This window comes from Dama dama, chromosome 12 (assembly GCF_033118175.1).
Source record: "Dama dama isolate Ldn47 chromosome 12, ASM3311817v1, whole genome shotgun sequence".
In the NCBI taxonomy this organism is placed as follows: Eukaryota; Metazoa; Chordata; class Mammalia; order Artiodactyla; family Cervidae; genus Dama; species Dama dama.
Window position 1 is genome coordinate 95,344,582 of NC_083692.1, and position 23,726 is coordinate 95,368,307.

The 23,726-nt window shown below is 44.0% G+C and overlaps 1 protein-coding gene across 1 annotated transcript in view; it reads left to right on the forward strand.

Annotated features, from left to right (window-relative positions):
- Positions 1-532: 532 nt before the first annotated feature.
- The window catches only part of SFXN1 (sideroflexin 1), a 58,812-nt gene continuing 35,618 nt past the window's right edge, over positions 533-23,726 (forward strand). Inside the window, exons 1-2 of the mRNA XM_061158166.1 lie at positions 533-626; positions 15,670-15,842. Of these exons, the coding sequence (XP_061014149.1) occupies positions 15,679-15,842 (164 nt within the window). The 5' untranslated portion in view covers positions 533-626; positions 15,670-15,678. The remainder of the gene's footprint in view (positions 627-15,669; positions 15,843-23,726) is intronic.

A 23,726-nucleotide genomic window follows, 5' to 3' on the forward strand; every position in this document is an offset into this window, starting at 1 on the left:
GTAGCCTTTCCCTTCTGCAGGGGACCTTTCCAACCCAGGGATTGAACCCAGGTCTCCCACACTGCGGGTGGATTCTTTACCGAATGAGCCACAAGGGAAGCCCAAGAATACTGGAGCGGGTAGCGTATCCCTTCTCCAGAGGATCTTCCGGATCCAGGAATCCAACAGGGGTTTCCTGCATTGCAGCGGATTCTTTACCAACTGAATGAGAAGATGAGTGAGTGAGTGAGAAGATGAACAAGATGCTGGTAACCGGGAAATGATCAAGTAAAGCAGGCGGTCTCCTGGAAACCAAAATGGGAACCGAGGCACTGGCCTCAACAGAGCCCCCCACCGCCGCGAGGATGAACTTGGGAGTGCCTGACCGAGTCAGAAGCAAACGCGCGGGCACAGCGGTTCCGCTCTTGGACCAGCCGGAGGCTGCGCCCAGAGCGCAGTGACAGCGAGGGCGCGTCCGGGCCTCCTGGCCGCGTGGCCGCGCACGGGGACGCGCTCCGAGGGCGCGCTCCGGGCGGCGGCGGCGGCGGCGCGCGGGGCCGCCGTGGCGGGAGACGCGCTTCCGGTGGCGGCGGAGGCGGCGCCGAGCAGGTTCTGAGAGCCGCGCGGGCGGTGGCCCAGAGGGAACGGTGAGTCGCGGGCCTGGGTGCAGTGGGTGGGAAACGCGCAGGGAGCCGGGCGGACGGGCGCGGGCTGGAGCTGGGGCGCGCGCCCGCGGGCGGCTGCTGGGAGACCCCCCGCCCCCACCCCGGCTGGGAAATCAGAAGCCCCCTCTGCCCGCCCGCGACTCCCCGGGCCAGGGGTCCCGCACCTTGGAGACCCCACCTGCCGTCCCGCTGCCTGCGCTCCGCACTCCGGCGGCCTGACCTCCCGCGAGCTCCGCCCGGAGCCCTGCGGTGCAGCGGGTCCCCCGGCGCGGAAGGGGGTCTGCATCCGCGCCCGCACGCGCCCTGCCACGCTGTCCCCGGGGCCGCGTGCCGAAACCCGCCGCGGGGCGGACGCCAAGATGGCTGCCGCGGGGACGCGTGCGGGCGCGGGCCGGGCGGCCGGGGGCCCCGACCCCCGCGCCCCCGCGCCTGGTCAGAGCCCGCCCGGCCCCGGCCCTGGAACGGGCCGTCTAGTAGGGAATACACAGGCAGGTGATGGAAGCAGTCGTGGTCCCGCTCGGAGCTTGCATCTCACTGCTGACCTCCTGAGCTTTCTCACTTGCCACGGGCCTCTAACCTTCTGAGAACGACAGTAGCCACAATGTCTGCTAAGTGTGTGCAGGCGATCCAGGTCCATGCACTTTTGCATCACATTCCTGCAGCCCCGTGAGGTACTTGGCCTTGCCTTCCTAATCCCGATGAGGAAGGAAACTCTGGATCTCAGAGAGGTTGTGTGTCCTGCCTAAGGTCACACAGTGGGTCCTCTGTAGTCTCAGCTTAAATGTCACTTCTTCAAAGATGCTTTCCCTTGGCTGCCTTGCTTGACATTGTCTCCTCCTGCACATATCCGTTGTTATATTACCCCTTTGATTTTTCAGTAAGAGAATCTGTCACCAGTTGGAATGAACTGCTGACTTCCTTGTTTGAGTCTCTGCTTGTGGTCAGGGCCTCTGCTCGTCTTGCCCATCTATCTGTTCCCTGCACCAGGGCAGCCCTCATTGAATATTTGTTGAGGGCCTGAATGATAAAGCGTAGCATGGGTGACTTCAGAGCTTGGACACTGAATCACTCCATGAGCCACTCACTGCCTTCTGAACCCCCATAGCATTTTGTTTGTACTTATCTCAAAGTTGTAATCTCTCTTCTGCCTCCTCCTCTAGATTTTTCCTTGCATGCCTCTAGCTTGTCTCTTCCTGCGCCCACCCCCAGTTTGTTGAGCTGCTTCCTTGTTTCAGGCCTTGTAATAGGTGTGAGATGGATATGCAAGTGAAACGGAAGCTTTGCCACTCTTGTGGTGCTGAACTTGGACTTGCCATATAAGACTGACTTGCCATATGAGAGCCATATAAGATGAGAGGGAATCTGGGTCAATGAGGCTCTACCAGGAGGCTCTGGGACCTCAAGCAGCTCCTTTATCCCCTGAGGACTGTGGGTGTCTGGTTTGTAAAAAATGATGGTGTTTGGAGAGGTGGATATATCAGTTTCTCTCCAGCTCTAATATATAATTGCTCTAAGTCTGTATTCAAGGGTTCAGTTGAGTGTGCAAGCATTTAAAGTCCCATGGACTTTCAGGAAAGTGTTGATACCTGAGTTGCAGTTGTCAGAGAAAAAGCTGTAGTTATAATTCAGAATCAGGAAAATATTTAGAATGCTTTTAGTAGTCTGTAGAAGTTTTATGAAATCCCATGTGGATGAGTATAGGAGGAAGCGGAGAGGACAGCACCAGCAGCAGTGACCCTTAGAACAGATACATCATACAGCTCCTTTGTTCTCTGATGCCTTGGAATGAAGGATAGCCTCTAACCTACTAAGCAAGCAGTGGTTAGATGCATTCGATTAGAGCATAGATGTGAGTGGGACAAACCTTTTGTTTGAGGTTAAAGGTAAGCAGTCAGCAGGCAGTCGTTTCTTTAAAGGCTGACGATGGCCTCAACATTGAAAAGTTATTGTCAGAATACAAATCAAACCTACAGTTGGTTAACTTAATTATACAAAGTTCAAAATTATTAAGTTTTTGATTACTTATTACTTTGTGAAATAGACAGTATATATAATCTGTGACTTGATTCTTTAAAGTAGGTGGTAAAATGTGCAACTTGGTATGTCCAAAGTACTAGAGTTTGGGAGTATTTTATTATTTTCATAGGCTGATACCACTATCTCAAGTATAAACCAGTAGAATTTTTTTTTTAATGGATAAGAACTTCACTCATCATAAGAAATTGATTAAGAAACTCAAAGGTGATCTTGAGGACCATCGAAATATGAACAATGATTACATTGTCACCTGTGTGTTTTGAAGTTCAGCTAAGAATGGGGTCTTCCTTGTGAACTGGGAGGTGGGGGGTGGGAATGGTGGCAGGGAGACAGACAGAAGGCAGTCATTCCCCCATGGCTTCTTGATTCTACATGGGCCCTATGTCTTCATGCAGACGTCTCCCTGAAACAGAGGAAGGTATGCCACAGAAAGTCCTTGCTGAGATTTGAAAGAATCTGCTTCTCGGCACAGGATTCAACTTTCTGCCCTATAAATTCATCTCCTGGGTGGCCACACCCATAAGAAAGGAATGCTGTGTGCTAATGACTATGTCAAAGCCAAATTAGGAAATGTGCTTCTCGAATAAATGTTATTGCTGTTGCCAGACACATCACATTTGGCCTCACAAGGGTCCGGAGTGAAAGAAAGCGTTAGTTGCTCAGTCGTGTCCGACTGTTTGCAGCCCTATGGACTGTAGCCCTCCAGGCTCCTCTGTCCATGGGAGTCTCCAGGCAGGAATACTGGAATGGGTTGCCATGCACTCCTCCAGGGGATCTTCCCGGCCCAGGGATCCAACCCGGGTCTCCTGCTTTGCTGGCAGATTCTTTACTATCTAAGCCACCAGGGAAGCCAAGCAGGATGTAAAATCAGGTAGAAATGCCATCTTGGGCATGACAGTTGGTTTCACTGAGTAGCTTTACAAAATAGGGGGAAGTTTCTTAGCTGAAGTGAGAGTTTAGCCATCTAGTAACACATGGAAAGTCGGGTGTCTGGTACACAGTGGGGAGCCACGTCCGCCTCCAGGGACTGGGATAGGGTATATCGCACTCTCTGGCCCTAACTGAGTAAACCAAGGCAACCAGATTCCTTCTCAGCTTTTTCAAATGCAGTTATCTTAACCAACAGTGAACTTCCAGTTTAATAATTATCATTGTTAATCTTTAGCCTGGGTTAAAGGCCTTTCCCAAGTCCCTGGGAGAGCGCATTCCCTGATAGTTTGTTTTCTGTGAAGTAAATAATTCTTCTTCTTCTTTTTTTTTTTGTTTCACAATAGTTAAGCATTTTCTTGGCATGTAACTTGAAGTTGAGATAAAGCCTGTCTTAGGAGAAAAGTGTTTTTCTCAGGTGTTCCTGGTCATCCTCAGGAAGTTCAGGCAGCCAAGCACTGTTATTCCCCTCTGGTCCCACCACACCAGCGGCCACTGTGTTTACGGACAAGACTTCAGCAAGTGAGGACAGGAGAGTCCGTGTGTTAGTGACGATCCTACATTTGTCTGTCGCTTCACAGTTTAACTAAAGGTCAATAAAGCCCTCCTGTACATCTGTTTTATAATCCTTTCAACTCTGTTAGCCAGCCCTCATCTCCAGCTTCAAGATGAGACATGCTTGGAAAGGAAGTGACAGAATCAAGACTCTAATGCAGACTGCAGTGGTTCAAGTCCAGTTCTCATTCTGTGGGTTGGTTGTCAGGATAGATGCTCGGGGAGCCAGGACGCAGGGTGAGGGTTCTTCCTCACAGGACCCAGCCAGCATCTAGCGTGGGTGGCCATGGAGGCAGCTAAATGTTTCCCCAGAGAGAGGGTAAAAATCTTCCCTTCATCAGAAGAGCATTTGGTTATTAATGTTTACTCACAAGTTTTATATTCTTTACCACGTAGTGTTTCCCAGACTTAGCTAGTCATAGGATGATGCTGGTTTAGTCACTAACTTATGTCTGACTCTTTGCGACCCCATGGACTGTGGCCCACCAGACTCCTCTGTCCATGAGACTTCCCAGGAAAGAATGCCAGAATGGTTTGCCATTTCCCCTTCCAGGGGATCTTCCCAACCCAGGGATCGAACCTGCATCTCCTACGAGTCATTCATATTGAAGTCATCAGTAAGGTTGATAAGTTAGTTGAAGACTTCAGCAGAGGTAGGTGATGTCCATCTGTAATAAGCTCTATATGGGAAGGGTATCTATACGTACGTTTGGGGAAATTTAGGCTATAGTCATTAGGATGTGTTTGCTTTTCAGTCTGTTCACTGTGTATCAGGTCTCTCCAAATCCAAGGCCAAGCCAGCGGGGTGCAGAAGAGGACTTCAGTCCTTGCTGACAGACGGTGGCAGTGATAGTTAAGTCACTCAGTAGTGTCCGACTCTGCGACCCCGTGGACTATAACCTATCAGGCTCCTCCGACCAGGGATTTTCCAGGCAAGAATGCTGGAGTGGGTTGCCATTTCCTTCTCCAGGGAGTCCATACTGAATGTACAAATTAATTTTGTTCTGGGCTTCCCTTGTAGCTCAGTCAGTAAAGAATCTGCCTGCAATGCAGGAGACCCTGGTTCGATCCCTGGGTTGGGAAGATCTCCTGGAGGAGGGCATGGCAACCCACTCCAGTATTCTTGCCTGGAGAATCCCATGGTCAGAGGGGCCTGGTGGGCTACAGTCCAGGGGGTTGCGAGAGTTGGACACAACTGAGCGACTAAACCACCACCACTGTGGCTCCACCCCTGGGCTCCCCAGGAGGCACCAGTGGTGAAGAACCCACCTGTCAATGCAGGAGGTGTGAGAGACCTGGGCTTGATCCTTGGGTGGGGAAGATCCCCTGAGGAGGGCATGGCAGCATTATTGCCCGGAGAACCCCAGGGACGGAGGAAGCTGGTGGGCTGCGGTCCGTGGGTGGCAGAGTCCGACATGCCTGAGGTGACTCAGTATGCACACAGCGTCACCGTCATCCTCGTGGTGCCTAGCATCCTCCCAAGGGCTGTCCAGCGACATGCCTCCGTCTCCTCTGAGGAAATTCCTACCCGAGAGGCACCTGCTCTGGTGTTGTCACCATCCATTGTCATGACACGCTGTGAGAACCACGTCATCAGCTGTGCTCGGGAACGCTCTGGAAAAGTGTCTGATCTTTGACCAAAGTCAGCGTTGAGGGGGAGAGAGGGAGGAGCGTTCAGGGGTGGTAAGTAGGGGTATGGCTGCGCTCCTCATGCGTACACCGGAAACCGGAAACCTTCCCCGACCACCCCGGGGGCTCCGCTTCCTTTCCACAACGGGGCCCTGGGCGGGCAGCCCAAGTGTGCAGGCCGGATGACCCCTAAGCGCAGACCCCGCCAGTCGGTGGGCGCCCGGGATGCTGCAGGACCAGGTGACCAGACCCGCCAAGCCTCAGCACCGAGACAGGTGGAAAGGTACTCTGCCTAGTGACCCCCACCTAGCAGTCAAGGCCATGGGGTGCTTTGCCCCCAAAGGCGGCTCCTGGTTCAGGAGCCCCCGCCTCGGCCCCCTGCACTTTGGGCAGAGGCTCAGAGCTTCTCCTGGGTCTACAGCTGGGAAGACAAGTGAGCCAGGGCCTTGTCCACTGTGGCACAATTTTATTGTGAAATAAGAAATAAGTTTCGTTTGTTTTGTTTTCAAATTGGACTCTTATTTATAGAAACTGGTGATTTTATTTAGAGTGGGAAAAAAAGTATAAACTGTTCCTGCGCTTGAAGGTTGGTGCAAGAAAATGCTTGTTCAATTAGATCATGGGAGTCCTAGTTAATAATTAAAATTTTATCTGGTTTGAGATCAGCTTGCTTTGTAAGAATGTTCATATGGCATTTCTGATTAGCCTTTATGGTTTTGAAATTGGTGGGGTCAGGGACGGGCTCTCAAGTTTAGTTGGTATGTCTTACGCCAGGACAGAGTTGTATTGAAATCCTTTTTTTTTGTTTTGTTTTTATTTTATTTTATTTTATTTATTTATTTATTTTTTATTATTTTTATTTTTTTTTTTCCAGTGGGTTTTGTCATACATTGATATGAATCAGCCATGGATTTACATGTATTCCCAATCCCGATCCCCCCTCCCACCTCCCTCTCCACCCGATTCCTCTGGGTCTTCCCAGTGCACCAGGCCGGAGCACTTGTCTCGTGCATCCCACCTGGGCTGGTGATCTGTTTCACCATAGATAGTATACATGCTGTTCTTTTGAAATATCCCACCCTCACATTCTCCCACAAAGTTCAAAAGTCTGTTCTGTATTTCTGTGTCTCTTTTTCTGTTCTGCATATAGGGTTATCGTTATCACCTTTCTAAATTCCATATACATGTGTCAGTATGCTGTAATGTTCTTTATCTTTCTGGCTTACTTCACTCTGTATAATGGGCTCCAGCTTCATCCATCTCATTAGGACTGGTTCAAATGAATTCTTTTTAATGGCTGAGTAATATTCCATGGTGTATATGTACCACAGCTTCCTTTTTTAAATAGTTTTATTTGTTTGTTGTTACTGAAGTTTGGTTGATGTACAATGCTGTGTTAGTTTCAGGTGTATAGCAAAACTATTTGAGTATATTTACACACACACACACACACAATAGGTCCTTGCGGTGCGCCTGTTTTATATACGTGTGTGTGCTCAGGTGCCTCAGTCATGTCCATCTCTTTGTGACCCCGTGGACTGTAGCCCACCAGGCTCCTCTGCCCATGGGATTCTCCAGGCAAAAACACTGGAGTGGGTTGCCATGCCCTCCTCCAGAAGATCTTCCCGACCCAGGGATCGAACCTGAGTGTCCTGCATCTCCTGCATTGCAGGCAGGTTCTTTACTGCTGAGCCACTAGGATGTATTTTATACAATGTGTAGATGTTACTCACAAATTCCTGATTTATCCCTCCCCTGACCCCCACCTTTCCCCTTTAGTGACCCTAAGTTTTTTCCTAAATGAACTTATTTACAAAATCACATCCTTTTAAGTAGTAAAAAGAGTGCTGTGTTAGTAGCCTAATGCTACTTAGCATATCGCTACAAATGTAGTACCTTAAAACAACTAAACCTTATCCTAAAACAGCCATGTATTCGCTTATCTTTCTGGAGGTCAGAAGCCTAGACTGGTTCTGTGTTGCCTCTGGAAGCTCCAGGGGAGACTCGGTCGCTGCTCTTGGCAGCTTGCAGAGGCCGTGCCGCTCACTGGGCCCCTGACCCTGCCTCACCCCACGCTCTGCCTGTCCCTTGCCACGGCTGCTTCCCTGACTCTCCTCTCCTACCTCCCTCTTTCTCCCACAAGGACCCTTGTGATCAGGCCCACCTGAATCATCCAAGGGAGTTTCCTAGTCTTAAGACCTTTGACTTGACTATACCAGCAAAGTCCCTTTGCCACATAAGGTAATAGAGTCAGAGTCTGGAGGTTGGGGGGTGGGCATCTCTGGGGGGCCATGGTTCTGCCTGCCGCAGTCTATAGAGTGGTTGGTATGAGCTTTCGATGTTGGGGTTTTGGCAGGCTAGGCCTGGGGTCTGATGATAAGCCTGCTTCCTCCCTTGCTGGATAGCTATGAGTGACTTCTGAGGATCTTACTTTCCTCCTCTGTGAGTTGTGCATACTATGCATAAAGCGCAGGGTTGTGGAAACTGACATAGAATATTCTTCCCATGGCACACGTAGGGGCTTGAACTCTAGGCAGGCGTACAGCCCTGTTCCTTGTATGCAACGGAAACTCCAAAACTGTTGCGGTGCCTTTCCCTATCAGGCTCTTTCTCCTTTGCCTGTTAAAGAAGAGACTTTGTATACACTACTATATATAAAATAAACAGCAAGATCTTACTATACAGCACAGGGAACTGTATTCAATATCTTATAAGAATCTGTATGGAACAGAATCTGAAAAAGAATATACATACATACAAATACATACATATATTGATACATATCTGAGTCACTTTGCAGTACACCAGAATCTAATGCAACATTGTAAATCAACTATACGTCAACTTAAAAAAAGAGAGACTTTGTGAGGCCTCCACAGCAGTCTTCTTCTCATGGATGCTGTGGAGGCACCATAGGGTTAGCATAGCTCGGAGCGTCATGGTGTGAGTATACCTGTTTTTATTTAAGGGAAAAAAGAAGGGCCTTAAAGGCACTAGTTCTGTGCAGACATTAATTGCTGTAATTTGTGGGGTGGGGGGATAGCTGAAAGAGTAATAGAGAAGAAGGAATGGACTGGCTGACCAGCACCTAAGTGTCCAGCCCAGCTTTGGGCCTTTGCCCACTTCCTTCTGCCAGCAGCACCAGGGGCACCTCCTGGGCAGTTGTTTCCCCCTCTGTGCCTCTGTTTCCTGTATGGTGGGCACATTGAGGGCATCATTTTTAAGATCCTCTCTAGCTCTTATCCGATCAGAACATTTTTCTTTTATGAAGTACCATGCTATAAAACCGGATCAGGTTTTCAATAACGTGACCTTAAGTTTGCCCCGTGTTTAACAAGTTAGAGGTTGGTTTGTCATTAAGAACGAGAATTCTCTGAAAGCTATGTTAATTTTTTGTTGTTGTTGCTGTTAGATATATTAAGTGTAGGAAATAGTGACAGTGAGAATTAGACTTTACAGGGAAGAAGGATGACTTGGTACCCAATTTTATGAGAAGACATCAGTGTCAGATACCCATGGGGGAGCATGGCAGACCGCTCAGGGCTGTGAGAAGACATGGCAGATCAGAGAAGGACGTGGGGCAAACAGCTCCCAGCCTCGAGCAGAGTCACAGCCCGGTGCCCGGAGAGCCGGGGGCCCAGGCTCGGAGCACCTGCGGAAACACGTGCCGGGCCTCATGCTGGACCTCCTGGATCTGAGTCTCTGGAAGGCTGATGGTGTTTGTCTTTTTCAGAAGCTCTTCAGGTGATGTCAGTGTGTTCTGTTGGTTAGGAACCACCAGTCTGTACTGGTGGCTTTGCAGGAATAATAGTGTCCCAGGGAGGGGGCATTTAACGTGTTGTGTTTTCACTCCCTGCTTGCCACCACCATTGCTTATCATTTTTAGAATTTGTCAAAATAACCATCTTTGCAGTGTTCTCACTCCCCTGATGGCCCTTTGGGAACTGTCTCCACCTCCTCACTGGCCCAAGGTGGGAACAAACAGGGGGATCTTCCTTTTGGGCAGTGGGACAACCAGTAGACTCACTTCACGTGCCTCCAGGAGAGCACACTCTGCTGAGTTCCTGCCCACTGTCACTCTCTCTCAGCCTCTTTTGCTGTAACTTAGTCTTTCCCGACCTCTTAACACCAGAGGCCTTGGATCCCTTCTCTTTTTACAGGTACATCCCTGTTGATCTCCTCCCATTGCATGAGTTTCCATAGTCTCTGTGCTATAGCGCCCAGATGAATATCTGTAGACAAAACCTCGCCTCTGAACTCCAGACTTATTTTCAGCTGCCTCCTGGACATCTCCACTTAGAAGGCCCCTAGGCATTACAAACTTCATTCATCCAAAGCTGAACTTGCTGTTTTCTCCCTAACATCCGCTCCTCTTCCACCCAGATTACCTTAAGAGTCATGCCTTTTTATTCTGTCCCACCCCTCCATCCAAGTCATCAGGAAATCCTCTTGGCTCCGTCAACAGCATATGCAGAACACCAGTGCTTCTTGACACCTCCCTGCTCCCACCTGCTCCGTCAGCCCTCCTCTGCATGCCTGCAGGAGCCTCAGAGTGACCCTTCCCGCATCTGCTCTTATCACCCCACTGCATTCTCCACACAGCAGCTAGAGAGCCTTTTAAATTATAAGTCAGATCATTTTAGGGCCCTGTTTGGAACCCACCAGTGACTCCTGTTTCCCTCAGGGTAAAACGCAAAGGCCTCACAGTGGCCACATGGCACCAAACAGTCCTATTCCAACTTAAACCCCGCCCCCTGCCTCTCAGACCCCTCATCTGCTGTCTCCCTCTTCCTCTCTCCACCCCAGCTTCCTGCTGTTCTTTGAAGACATCTGCCTCTGGGTCTTTGCAGTGTCTGTTCCTTCTCCCTGGAATGCTGTGCCCCCATTGCCCGCATGCGTCAGTGCATCTCTTCTCTCTCATCTTGCTCCATTGTTACTTTCTCAATGAGGCCCACCCTGCCTGCCCTGGTTAAAAACACGATCTGTCCTCATGGTGTTTCCTATTCTGATTTTCCCCAAAACCGCCTATGACCTTCTTATATATTTGATACTTGATTTACCTTCTGTTTTCATTGTCTAGTTCCCCTTCTATTGCCATCATCCAACATCAGCTCCACCAGGGCTGGGATTTTTGTCTTTGTTCACTGATTTAGCCCAAGAATCTGTGACATGGATGCCCAGTCAGTGAACACTAAAGGTAGCAGCATTTTCTAGACTTTAAAGAAAGAAGAAACCTGTAAGTCTTGTCTTGGCAAGAATTTCTTCTGTATTTAATCTGTGACCTACTGCAGTGTAGAGTATAGGAACTATACCTTATAATGGTCCATTCAGAAATAGGAGTCAGTTTGACCACATTATTTTGTTTAATTATTATAGCATAGAAAGTATAAGTATAGAAACAAACTGTGACCTATATGCATAAGTGGAAATTCAAATTATGATCCTTAGGCAAGGCCAGTGTGAACTGTCTGTTACAGATCCATACTGGAAAAAGTACAGAAATTGGAAGTGCTTAGAAACTTTCATAAGAACATGTTAGAGTTCTATTATATTAATATCTCCTGATCCAATAACAAAAAATTGAGACTTCTTTGTGTCCAGCCTTTTTCAAAATTTATTTTTAATCTAGTTTACAAAAGTACTGATTCATGACAGGGATTGGAAATTAGAACAAACAAACCAGGTTTTTCATCACACGTAGTTTAAGAAGCACTGATCAGATTGACTCCAGGGCTACCTCAGGAAGTTGGAGTGAAAAATAGCTTGAGACCTTCTGTACCTTTATTAGTCATCTCATAGATCTTCAGATTATCGTCTCCTTTAGTGATTTTCAACATTTTTCTTTTTTCCTTTTCTTCCCCCCAAGCAGTAGAACCCTATCTTTAAAAGATTGTTGCCATAAAACACAGCTGTAGAGGGCAGAGGAAAACAGACCTGCTGTGGTTGAATATGAATCCCCTCCACTCCCCTCAGTTCAGTTCAGTCGCTCAGTCATGTCCAACTCTTTGCAACCCCATGAACTGCAGCACGCCAGGCCTCCCTGTCCATCACCAACTCCCAGAGACCACCCAAACCGATGTCCATCAAGTCGGTGATGCCATCCAACCATCTCATCCTCTGTCGTCCCCTTCTCCTCTTGCCTTCAATCTTTCCCAGCATCAGGGTCTTTTCCAATGAATCAGTTCTTTGCATCAGGTTACCAAAGTATTGGAGTTTCAGCTTCAGCATCAGTCCTTCCAATGAATATTCAGGACTGCTCTCCTTTAGGATGGACTGGTTGGATCTTCTTGCAGTCCAAGGGACTCTCAAGAGCCTTCTCCAACACCATAGTTCAAAAGCATCAGTTCTTCAGTGCTCAGCTCTCTTTATAGTCCAACTCTCATGTTCATACATGACTACTGGAAACACCGTAGCTTTGACTAGATGGACCTTTGTTGGCAAAGTAATGTCTCTACTTTTTAATCTGCTATCTCGGGTGATCATAGCTTTTCTTCCAAGGAGCAGGTGTCTTTTAATTTCATGACTGCAGTCACCATCTGCAGTGATTTTGGAGCCCAAGAAAATAAAGCCTGTCACTGTTTCCATTGTTTCCCCAACTGTTTGCCATGAAGCGATGGGACCGGATACCATGATCTTAGTTTTCTGAATGTTGAGCTTTAAGCCAAGTTTTTCACTCTCCTCTTTCACTTTCATCAAGAAGCTCTTTAGTTCTTCTTCGCTTTCTGCCATAAGGGTGGTGTCATCTGCATATCTGAGGTTATTGATATTTCTCCCAGCAATCTTGATTCCAGCTTATGCTTCATCTAGCCTGGCATTTCACATGATGTACTCTGCATATAAGTTAAATAAGCAGGGTGACAACATACAGCTTTGATGTACTCCTTTCTGGATTTGGAACCAGTCTGCTGTTCCGTGTCCAGTTCTAACTGTTGCTTCTTGACCTGCATACAGATTTTCCAGGAGGCAGGTGAGGTGGTCTAGTATTTCCATCTCTTGAAGAATTTTCCACAGTTTGTTGTTATACACACAGTTAAAGGCTTTGGCATAGTCAGTTAAGCAGAAGTAGATTTTTTTTGGAACTCTCTTGCCTTTTTGATGATCTAACGGATGTTGGCAATTTGATCTCTGGTTCCTCTGCCTTTTCTAAATCCAGCTTGAACATCTGAAAGTTCATGGTTCAAATACTGTTGAAGCCTGGCTTGGAGAATTTTGAGTACTACTTTGCTAATGTGTGAGATGAGTGCAGTTGTGCAGTAGTTTTAACATTCTTTGTCATTGCCTTTCTTTGGGATTGGAATGAAAACTGACCTTTTCCAGTCCTGTGGCCACTGCTGAGTTTTCCAAATTTGCTGGCATATTGAGTGCAGCACTCCACTCCCCTAGAGGTCACTAAAGTCCCTCATCAGAGCCCTAAGTCCCTGCACGCAAGTCTGATACCTATTTTCCTGGGTGTGAATTGGAGTTTCTGTTTTGCTTTTTTATGTTTTGTAGATAATACATCTGATACATCTTTTTCTAGTCTCATTTGAAATTTAGACATTTCTTCATACAGTGACCCAGGTCTTTGAAGTGTATCCTCGAATCTCCGGACTTGACATGTATGACTTAAAGGTGCCCAAATTTGACATTTAGACACTTCTTTTATCGTAGCTGAACTGGCTGAAAACTAGCAGGGACAAACCTTAGTTAAACAAAGTTGTGTGTATTTCAGTGAGAGAAATAACAGTGGAGGAATTGGGGCTGTCTCAACAACAGAGGAAGAGATAGATCTTTCAGAGCATCTTGGAGGATGGTGGAATTTTGGAAGCTTAGTGAAGCAACATTATGATTGACTCAGAGCAGGGCTGGCTGTGAAGCTCTGGACCATGAAGTAGCCCCATGACCTTGTTTCCGTGGAAATGGCAAGGTTAAGAAAGATGTGGAATATTGTTTCCAGAAACTCCTTAATCTGAAACTCTCCTCCTGGGCTGGAAATCCAGGCTTCTTTTCTGTGTCAAAAGTGGGATATTTCATTCTTCCAAGTTCTATTTCAAACAACAAAGTTTCTGACAGTCTGTGATTATGGAGAACAAGGTTTCTTATCCACAAATGAGATAAGAAAGTGACCCAAAAAATGGAGTCATTTTGACACCTTTTAGCTGCATTATGAGTTTCAGAGAAATATAAAAGGAAGTGTTCGTTGCTCAGTCATGTCTGACTCTTTGCGACCCCATGGACTGTATGTAGCCCACCAGGCTCCTCTGTTCATGAGATTCCAGAATGGAATTGCCATTCCCTTCTCCAGGGGACCTTCCCAGCCCAGGGATCGAGCCTGGGTCTCCCACGTTGCAGGCAGATGCTTTACTGTCTGAGCCACTGGGAAAGCCCCTGGGAGAAATACAGTTTCCCGTTAACTTCACAGCTGACTTTATCTGTTTGTCATCTCAGCCTGTTTTATGAATAATAGGGCTAATTTTTTACTTTCTCTCTCTCGCTGACCCACTATTTCACATACACTAAATTCCTCACATCTGTGGGCCTAACATGCTTGATTTTGATCCAGTGGGCCATGATACATGTTAATTTGAGATTCTGATAAAGTTTGAGTGACAGGCACTGACATCTTAAAACACCTATGATCTAGTGAAGCACTGAAAAATAACTTAATGAAGAATGACCTGGAAAAGAAAGCTACTAGAAGAACCAATATTAGAAATGTAGGAAGAGACCAGTGTGAGAAAGCAGTGGTTCGAAGCCATAATAGTGACCAAATCCTTCGACCTTCTAAGATCTTATAGAGAGATATAGTTTAAGGAAGTCACTACCTATGAGGGAAAAAATTAGTAGACAATGATACAGCATTACTTCTCGTAGTGAAAAACTGAAAATAACATTAACTTTGAAGGTGTTGCTAAATACCCCAAATGAACATTTAGTGCCATAGGGAGTGCTTATGAAATAAGTGCAAGAAACAGGATATTAAAATACCAGGTATGAGATCAACTTTGTTATTTGGTTTAATTAGATGATAATATGTATAGAAAATATCTGCAAGGAAATATACAAAGAGAGCAACAACAGTTATTTCAGAATGGCTAAATTATAGTAGATTTTGTTTCTTTATTCTTTATTTTCTACCGTAAGCTTATATTATTCAAAATAGTACAATAAGCACATATTATAATAATACAGAGCAGTTCTAACAATAAACATATATTACTCAGAGAAAGAAATTAGTTACTTTAGAAAAAAGTAAGGGTCCTTAGCCAGAAAATAAGTATTTTATAAGGAAAATTATATGCTCCTAAGTTATTACTATTCATGGGGTTGTCAAAATGTGTTTTTCCCATTATGACCCTGTTAGATTGAAGAACATGATTTTTCATTTTTGGTTGGTGGTTTTTACACTGAATAGGGCTGAATGAATCTGAATCTTTTTTTAATTGCAGAATTTTTAGCATGTAACCCTTTTTTGCATAATTAGTCACTTCTACTTGTAGGAATAACAGATTTAGTAAACCATAACGCAGCAGTAGTTTGACGTTGGTTCTTTCACCCAGAAAAAGGATTTCAAACTTCAGTGCCTATTATTCTTGATGTTATTTCTGACTTTTCATATTTTAATTTTTTTCTAAAGGATAGGTTTTCAAAAGTAAGGGATGATGAAATACTATGTCCTTTTAAAAAGAACTGTGTGGGAAATTATTGAAATTTGGTTAGGATCAACTGATATTTGCAAACAAATTTAGCTTTGGACTTAAATTGTCTCTCTGCCATTTATTACAAAGTTATTTTCAAAAACTGAAGTGTCTGTAACTCTTTAGTGTGATTACAGAGTTTCCAAATGTATGGTAACATTGTAAATTTTAAATCAGCTTGTCTTTCTGATCCTCTCCAGTCCAGGAAAATGTCTGGAGAACTTCCACCAAACATTAACATCAAGGAACCTCGATGGGATCAAAGCACTTTCATTGGACGAGCCAAGCATTTCTTCACTGTAACTGATCCCAGGAACATTCTGTTAACCAATGAACAACTGGAGGCGGCGAGGAAAGTAGTCCATGATTACAGGTAACATTAGTGGTATGCTTTTTGACTTAATGTGTTAACAGATCATGCTGGTGGCCTCTTGTCTTAAACCCTCCCTTAGTGAGTTTTCAACGTGTTTTTGCAATTGAATCCTTTTTATCAAAAGAAAAAAAGAAGTGAGAAATAAGAAGACAGGTTTTGTACCCCATTGCTGACCCTTAACAGAAATATCCAAGGTTCATAATAACCTGAATATAAGACAACCATCCTCCAATTCATAAGTGCCAATCTGTGAGGTGCCCTGCCTCCCACTCTCTAATAGAGCTGCCCCTGCATCCACATCCTTCTGTTTCCAGGTGGAGACCACCTCTTCCAAAACCAAGTTGTCAAGAATTAGGGTAGGTGGGTCGCTGCTTCTTAAAGCCTCAATGAGTAAACCCCACGTATAGTAGCTTAGATGGGAAGGATGCTGGTGGCATGGTGTGTAGGTTTGGGATGGATTTTGTCAGTTCAAAGAGCCAGGCATGAGGTAGAGAAGAGGCATGGGCTCTGGGCAATAGTCACAACTTTCGTTTATTTTTAAAATTTTAATACAATTTTAAAAGGCTATACTCAGTTTACAGTTATTAACAAAATATTGCAGTTATATAACAAAATATTGCTATGTTTTGAGCCTGTCTTATACCCAGTGGTTTATAAGTCTTCCACCGGTATATTGCCCCTCCACAACTTATAACCTCTAGTTTGTTCTCTGCATCTGTGTGCCTGATTCTTTTTTGTTATATTCACTAGTTCGTTGTATTTTTTAGATTCCACATATAAGCAATAATACACAGTGTTTGTCTTTCTCTGTCTGCCATATTTCACTTAGTTAGCATAATGCCCTCCAATTCTATCCATGTAGCTGCAAATGGCAAAATTTAATTCTTTTTTATGGTGAGTAGCATTCTGCCACATCTTCTTTATCCACTCATCTGTTGATGGACATGAAGCTTTCTTGATAAATGACCATATAAGAAATATTAATATTTGAAGTTTCGTGGACCACAAAGGTTTCCATCTTATTCTGCATGCTCTGTCTATTCTTGCTAATTTCTTGGCTGTTTGCTTCTTGGTTGGTTGGTTGGTTGTTTTACAATCCTTCAAAAAACAATAGAAAAACCACTCAGCTAGCTAGCCATATAGGCCACAGACAGTAATGCTGACTCCTGCTCTCAGGGAAAGTTAGAAGCTGAGAATTGGATTAGTGGGAGCTAGGAGCCTAAACATGCCATAAATAATGCATGCAGGGTACATACTTGGCTGTAATGTGGGTAGTCGGGGAAGCCAAGGGCAGTCTATAAACTGTCGCCGAGCACTGAGTCTGGTCAGGTCCTCGCATGCGCAGGCTTGCAGAAGGAGGGCTCCCTGGGCAGAGAACATCTTGGAACCCTGTGAGCAAGTCCTGAGAGAAGAGGCAGCGAAAGAGAGCAGAAATGTTATTTTGGGAATTCTGACAAGTAAAATGTTCCATGATTTTGGAACAAAAGCCAAGAAAAGAAGAGAGGAAGAGAGGTAAAGACAGCTAGAGGAGTTGAAATGAAGCCATAAAGGAGTTTGCAAAGCCCCTAAAAAAGAGCAAAATTAAAATCTTCACTGGAGCCAGTGGTGGAGAACTCAGGATGGCAGTGGTACCGAGAAAAAGTGGAAACAGAGATGCTGGGGATAAACCTGAGTCGCTCTCCAAGGGTGAGAATCCAAGGTCAGTATACTTTCTAAGCGAAGGGCCAGATGGTAAACATTTTCACTTTTCGAGCTTTACGGTATTCTTCTGTGTTGTTTTGCATGTTCACCACCCTCTAAAAATGGAAGAACCATTGTTAGCTTATCAGCCATTTAAAAACAGGACGTGACTTGTCAACTTCTGACCCAGGTGAAAAAGTGAGTGTGAAAAGGATTATATTTCAGGGGAGTAGAGGATGGTGCATGAAGACATAATTCACTGATGCTTCTCAAGGAGAAATTAGAAAAATGTGAAGAAAGTAATATTAAGTGAATAAAGAATTTTCCTCTAGTGAGGAAAAATATCTAGAAATTAAACTCACCCAGTTGCAGGCAGAGACCTCTGCAAAATGGAAATTTTTTTCCTTTTCTTTTTCTACAAAGAAACTTTTAAAAATTTTATAAGCAGCCAGAACAGGAAAAAAAGTTATTTAAAAAAAGAACAAATGACAGAGGAATCAACCTTTTCATCTATGCATTGAGCTCGTGAGGACAGCAAAAAATGTGTGCTGAGTTTCCTGGAGAAAGCATGTAACCAAGGAATTCTATACCAGAGAGTCTGTTTAGAGAGGCAACAGAAAAATATACAACATGAAAAATAAACTCCTAGGGACTTCCCAGGCTGTTCAGTGATTAAGACTTCATCCTCCAATTCAAGAGGTGCCTATTCGATCCCTAGTCTGGGAACTAAGATCATGCCTCACAGTCAAAAAGTCAGAAGATAAAACCGAATCAGTATTGTAACAAATTTGATCAAGACTTTAAAAAATGGTCCACATCAAAAAAAAAAAAAAAAGCCTTAAAAAAAAATTTAAAAATAGACTCTTCATCAATCCTTCTTGTGAGGTCAGGAAATAAAGCAAAATTGAGTTCAAGAATAAGAAATCTATGGTATGCAGTGTTTCTGCAAACAATTCAAAATGGAATTACCATATATCCAGCCATACTGCTTCTGGGCACATATCCAAAAGAATAGGCAGCAGGGTCTTAAACAGACATTTGCATACTGGTGTTTATAGGAGCATTACCACAGCAGCCAAAGGTAGAAGCAATACAAGTGTCCACGGAAGGATGAATGAAAAAATAAAACAGTATATTCACACAATAGAATACTATTAGGCCTTGAAAACAAAGGGAATCCTAATACATGCTCGGTTCAGTTCAGTTCAGTTCAGTAGCTCTTTGCAACCCCATGGACTGCAGCATGCCAGGCCTCCCTGTCCATCACCAACTCCTAGAGTTTGCTCAAACTCATGTCCATTGAGTTGGTGATGCCATCCAACCATCTCATCCTCTGTCGTCTCCTTCTCCTCCCGCCTTCAATCTTTCCCAGCATCAGGGTCTTTTCCAGTGAGTCAGTTCTTCGCATCAGGTGACCAAAGTATTGGGGTTTCATCTTCAGCATCAGTCCTTCCAGTGAATATTCAGGACTGATTTCCTTTAGGATGGGCTGGGTGGATCTCCTTGCAGTCCAAGGGACTCTCAAGAGTCTTCTCCAACACCACAGCTCAAAAGCATAAATTTTTCGGAGCTCAGCTTTCCTTATAGTCCAACTCTCACACGCATACATGACTACTTGAAAAAATATAGCTTTGACTAGATGGACCTTTGTTGGCAACATAATGTCTCTGCTTTTTAATATGCTGTCTAGGTTGGTCATAACTTTTCTTCCAAGGAGAAAGCGTCTTTTAATTTCATGACCGCAGTCACCATCTGCAGTGATTTTGGAGCCTAAAAAAATAAAGTCTGTCACCTTTTCCACTGTTTCTCCATCTGTTTGGCATGATGTGATGGGACCAGATGCCATGATCTTAGTTTTCTGAATGTTGAGTTTTAAGCCAACTTTTCCACTCTCCTCTTTCACTTTCATCAAGAGTCTCTTTAGTTCTTCACTTTCTGCCATAAGGGTGGTGTCATCTGCATATCTGAGGTTATTGATATTTCTCCCAGCAATCTTGATTCCAGTTTGTGCTTCATCCAGCCTGATGTTTCTCATGATGTACTCTGCATATAAGTTAAATAAGCAGGGTGACAATATACAGCCTTGACGTACTCCTTTTCCTATTTGGAACCAGTCTGCTGTTCCATGTCCAGATCTAACTGTTGCTTCCTGACCTGCGTACAGGTTTCTCAATAGGCAGGTCAGGTGGTCTGGTATTCCTATCTCTTGAAGAATTTCCCACAGTTTTTTGTGGTCCGCACAGTCAAAGGCTTTGGTGTAGTCCATAAAGCAGAAATAGATGTTTTTCTGGAACTCTCTTGCTTTTTTGATGATCTAACAGCTGTTGGCAGTTTGATCTCTGGTTCCTCTGCCTTTTCTAAATCCAACTTGACTATCTGGAAGTTCATGGTTCATGTACTGTTGAAGCCTGGTTTGGAGAATTTTGAGCATTACTTTGCTATCATGTGAGATGAGTGTAACTGTGCGGTAGTTTGAGCATTCTTTGGCATTGCCTTTCTTTGGGATTGGAATGAAAACTGACCTTTTCCAATTCCATGGCCACTGCTGAGTTTTCCAAATGTAACACAGGCTACAACGTAGATAAACCTTGAAGGCACTGCTCAATGAGATAAAGGGATAAATTGTTGCATAGTTCCACTTAACGAGGTCCCTAAAGTAGCAAATACATAGAAACAGAAAGTAGGATGGTGATGGCCAGGGTCTAGGGAAGGGGAGGATCAGGAGTTATTTAATGAATACAGTCTCAGTTGGGGACAATGAGAAAACTCTGATGATTGATGATGGCGAGAGTTGGACGATAACATGAATATGCTTAGTGTGCTAAAACTATACTCTTAAAAATGGTTAAGATGGTAAATTTTATGTTATGTATATTTTATTACAGTAAAAAAAAGGTAAGGAAGCTATAGTATAGACTGGTGATGGATGCTGAAATAGTTAAAATAGAAATGGTTGTTGCATTTCTAGTTATAAGGGCTTCCCTTGTGGCTCAGCTGGTAAAGAATCCACCTGCAATGTGGGAGACCTGGGTTTGATCCCTGGGTTGGGAAGATCCCCTGGAGAAGGGATAGGCCACCCACTCCAGTATTCTGGCCTGGAGAATTCCATGGACTGTATAGTCCGTTGGGTCGCAGAGTTGGACACGACTGAGCAACTTTCACTTTCACTTTCTAGTTATAAAGCATTGTAAAGGCAAAGAGAAATTTTAAATGTTTTGTAAAAAAAAAAAAAAGTATCTACCTGAATGTAAAGCTCTAGATTGTAGTATCAAGAAAAAAAAAAAAAGAATAGGAATTAAAAGTATACCAAATATTTATCTTAAATAGGTGTGTGCTCAGTTGCTCAGCTGTGTCCGACTCTTTGTGACCCCCTGGACTGTAGCCCACCAGGCTCCTCTGTCCTTGGGATTTCCCAGGCAAGAATACTGGAGTGTGTTGCCAGTATTCCAGGGGATCTTCTCCAGGGGATCTTCACAACCCAGAAATCAAACTCGGATCTCCTGCATTGGCAGGCAGATTCTTTACCACCAAGCCTCCTGGGAAGCCCATTTTAAATAGGAGGTGGTCTCAAAAATATGTATGATTTGGCTCTTCACCATATTAGAGAAATGCACCGTATTGTAGAAAGGTTTCAAGAATCTTAATGGTAAGGTCAAGTTAAGTCTTAGTATGTGTTGGGCTTCCCTGGTGGTCAGACAGTAAAGCATCTGCCTGCAGTACGGGAGACCTGGCTTCGATCCCTGGGTTCAACAGATCCCCTAGAGGAGGGCCTGGGCAACCCCCTCCAGTATTCTTTCCTGGAGAATCCCCATGGACAGAAGAGCCTGGCGGGCTACAGTCCACGGGGTTGCAAAGAGTCAGACAGGACTGAGCGACTAAGCACAGCATAGCATGTCTTCTAAAATCCCAAAGTCATAAAAACAGACTGTGTAATAAGTGTAACAAAGATAAAACCAAAAACCTGACAAAGAAGTTTTTTAAATAACATCAAATAAGATAAAAGAGACCAGAGAGTCCAGTAACAACAGTACACGTAAAAAAGGGCCAAAATCCTCTACTAAAATCAAAGACTTTAAAATAGAGTAAAAATTACCTAAAAAGCTCACCAGTGATGTGGCATCCCAGTAGGAATGCAGGAGGGTTTCCAGCCACATGACTCATCTCTGTAAGAGGTCATCGCAAAGGGAGAAATAGGGTGTCTTCCTCCAAGAACCGCTAAACACTGCACTTTCTCTTTTCATATAAACCCTTAAAGTCTGTGTGTCATAAATTGCCTAGGCCTGCTCCACTGGGGATTAGGGGTAATGCTGCTTTAATCATGTCTGCTTTTATGTGTATTATATGTAATATTATATATAAGACATATATTTTCATCTGTAAAACCAATTGTTGAATTAATGACTAAGAAATACCCCAGAGTTCTCCTTCTTCCACCAAGAGACAGATTATCTGACCTTTCAGGGGAGGATATCTCAAAGGGTTAGTTGACATCAAAGAAGAATCATGTATAGTGTAGCTTCAGAAAGTATGAATACCAATAATCTGTAGTCTTTGAGAGATTCCAGCAATGCCACTTTAACGTAAACCCAACAGAAGGTAATAAAAATGGCTAACATTACAAAGCAGAACAAAGATAACTGCAAAGAAAAAGGAAGTTGTATGAAAATCAGACAAAATTCAATTCAGGGAAAATAGATCAGAAAAAAATTGATATTGAGAAAATGAATATATTTGGTATTCATGAAACAGTTAATGTTGCATCAAATACACAAAGAAAAGACTGTTAGAAATACAGACAGAACTTGATTAAACACAATCATCTAATCACATCAGAATTGTTCAATACTTTCCTTTAATTGTATGAAAAGAAAAACCAAGAGTAAAATCACAAAGTAAAAATAATGAGAAAATTAATATAAAAACTTAGGGGATTGTGCCAAAATTGTACTGTGAAGGGAAGTTTCTAGTTTTACATGTCCCTCTGATTAAACATTAAAGGCTGATGACAAATGAACTGAGACTGCAGCTTAAGAAATTAAAGAGCAACTCAAAATAATAAGAAAATAGCAATACCACATAGCACATGCTGTGGGCTGATACTGCCTGAAGCACTTTACGTGCATTCATTTAAGCATCACAGCAAAAGTAAATGCTAGTCATGTGCCCATTTTTCAGATGAAAGAACTAAGGCAGGAAAGTTTAACTGGCTCTGAGTCCTGCCACTGTTAAGTGACAGAGCCAGCATAGGAACCCAGACAGTCTGACTCCAGAGTACATTTTGTTAACTACTCCATAGACTGCTTTTCAAGGAAAACAGAGGGAAGTTCATATTTGTTTAAAGCCAGGAATTAATAGAAAAATAAATGTAAAGACTAGTTCTTTGATAAACCTGGAGAAAGATAAGCCTCTAGTACATCTGCTGCTGCTAAGTCACTTCAGTCATGTCCGACTCTGTGCAACCCCATAGACGGCCGCCCACCAGGCTCCCCCGCCCCGGGATTCTCCAGGCAAGAACACTGGAGTGGGTTGGCATTTCCTTTTCCAATGCATGAAAGTGAAAAGTGAAAGTGGAGTTGCTGCGACTCTTAGCGACCCCATGGACTGCAGCCTACCAGGCTCCTCCATCCATGGGATTTTCCAGGCAAGAGTAGTGGAGTGGGGTGCCATTGCCTTCTCTGCCAGCACATCTAATCAATATAAAATAAATACATAAAATTCAAACTATATAACAAGAGGATAAGAAAGTTTCCTATGGGGAATATAAATATAAAAATAAAGCCTACTATTTAGCTGTTTGCTATAAATTTCAGAAATCTTAGTAAAATATCTAACCTTCTATGAATATACAAATTACCAAAATTGACTCAATGCAAAAGAAGGCAAGGAAAGAGAAAAAAGGAATAAGGAAGAAATGAGATGAATAAAAAATAAAGAGAAAAATGGAATAAATAAATAAATATAAAACTTTCCCACTAAAATCTCTCAGACCAGTAGCATCACAGGTGAAAGAAATTTCTTCATAGGAAGAAACAATACCAATTCCATCACAAACTTTCCCAGAAAATAGAAGAGGAGGAAAGTCTTCCTCATCCATTTTATGACTCTACTGGCAGCAAAGCCAAAGGGATTGCAAGAAAAAAATTACAGACCAATATCCCTCATTAACATAGACACAAAAATCTTCAACAAAGTTAACAGCTTAAA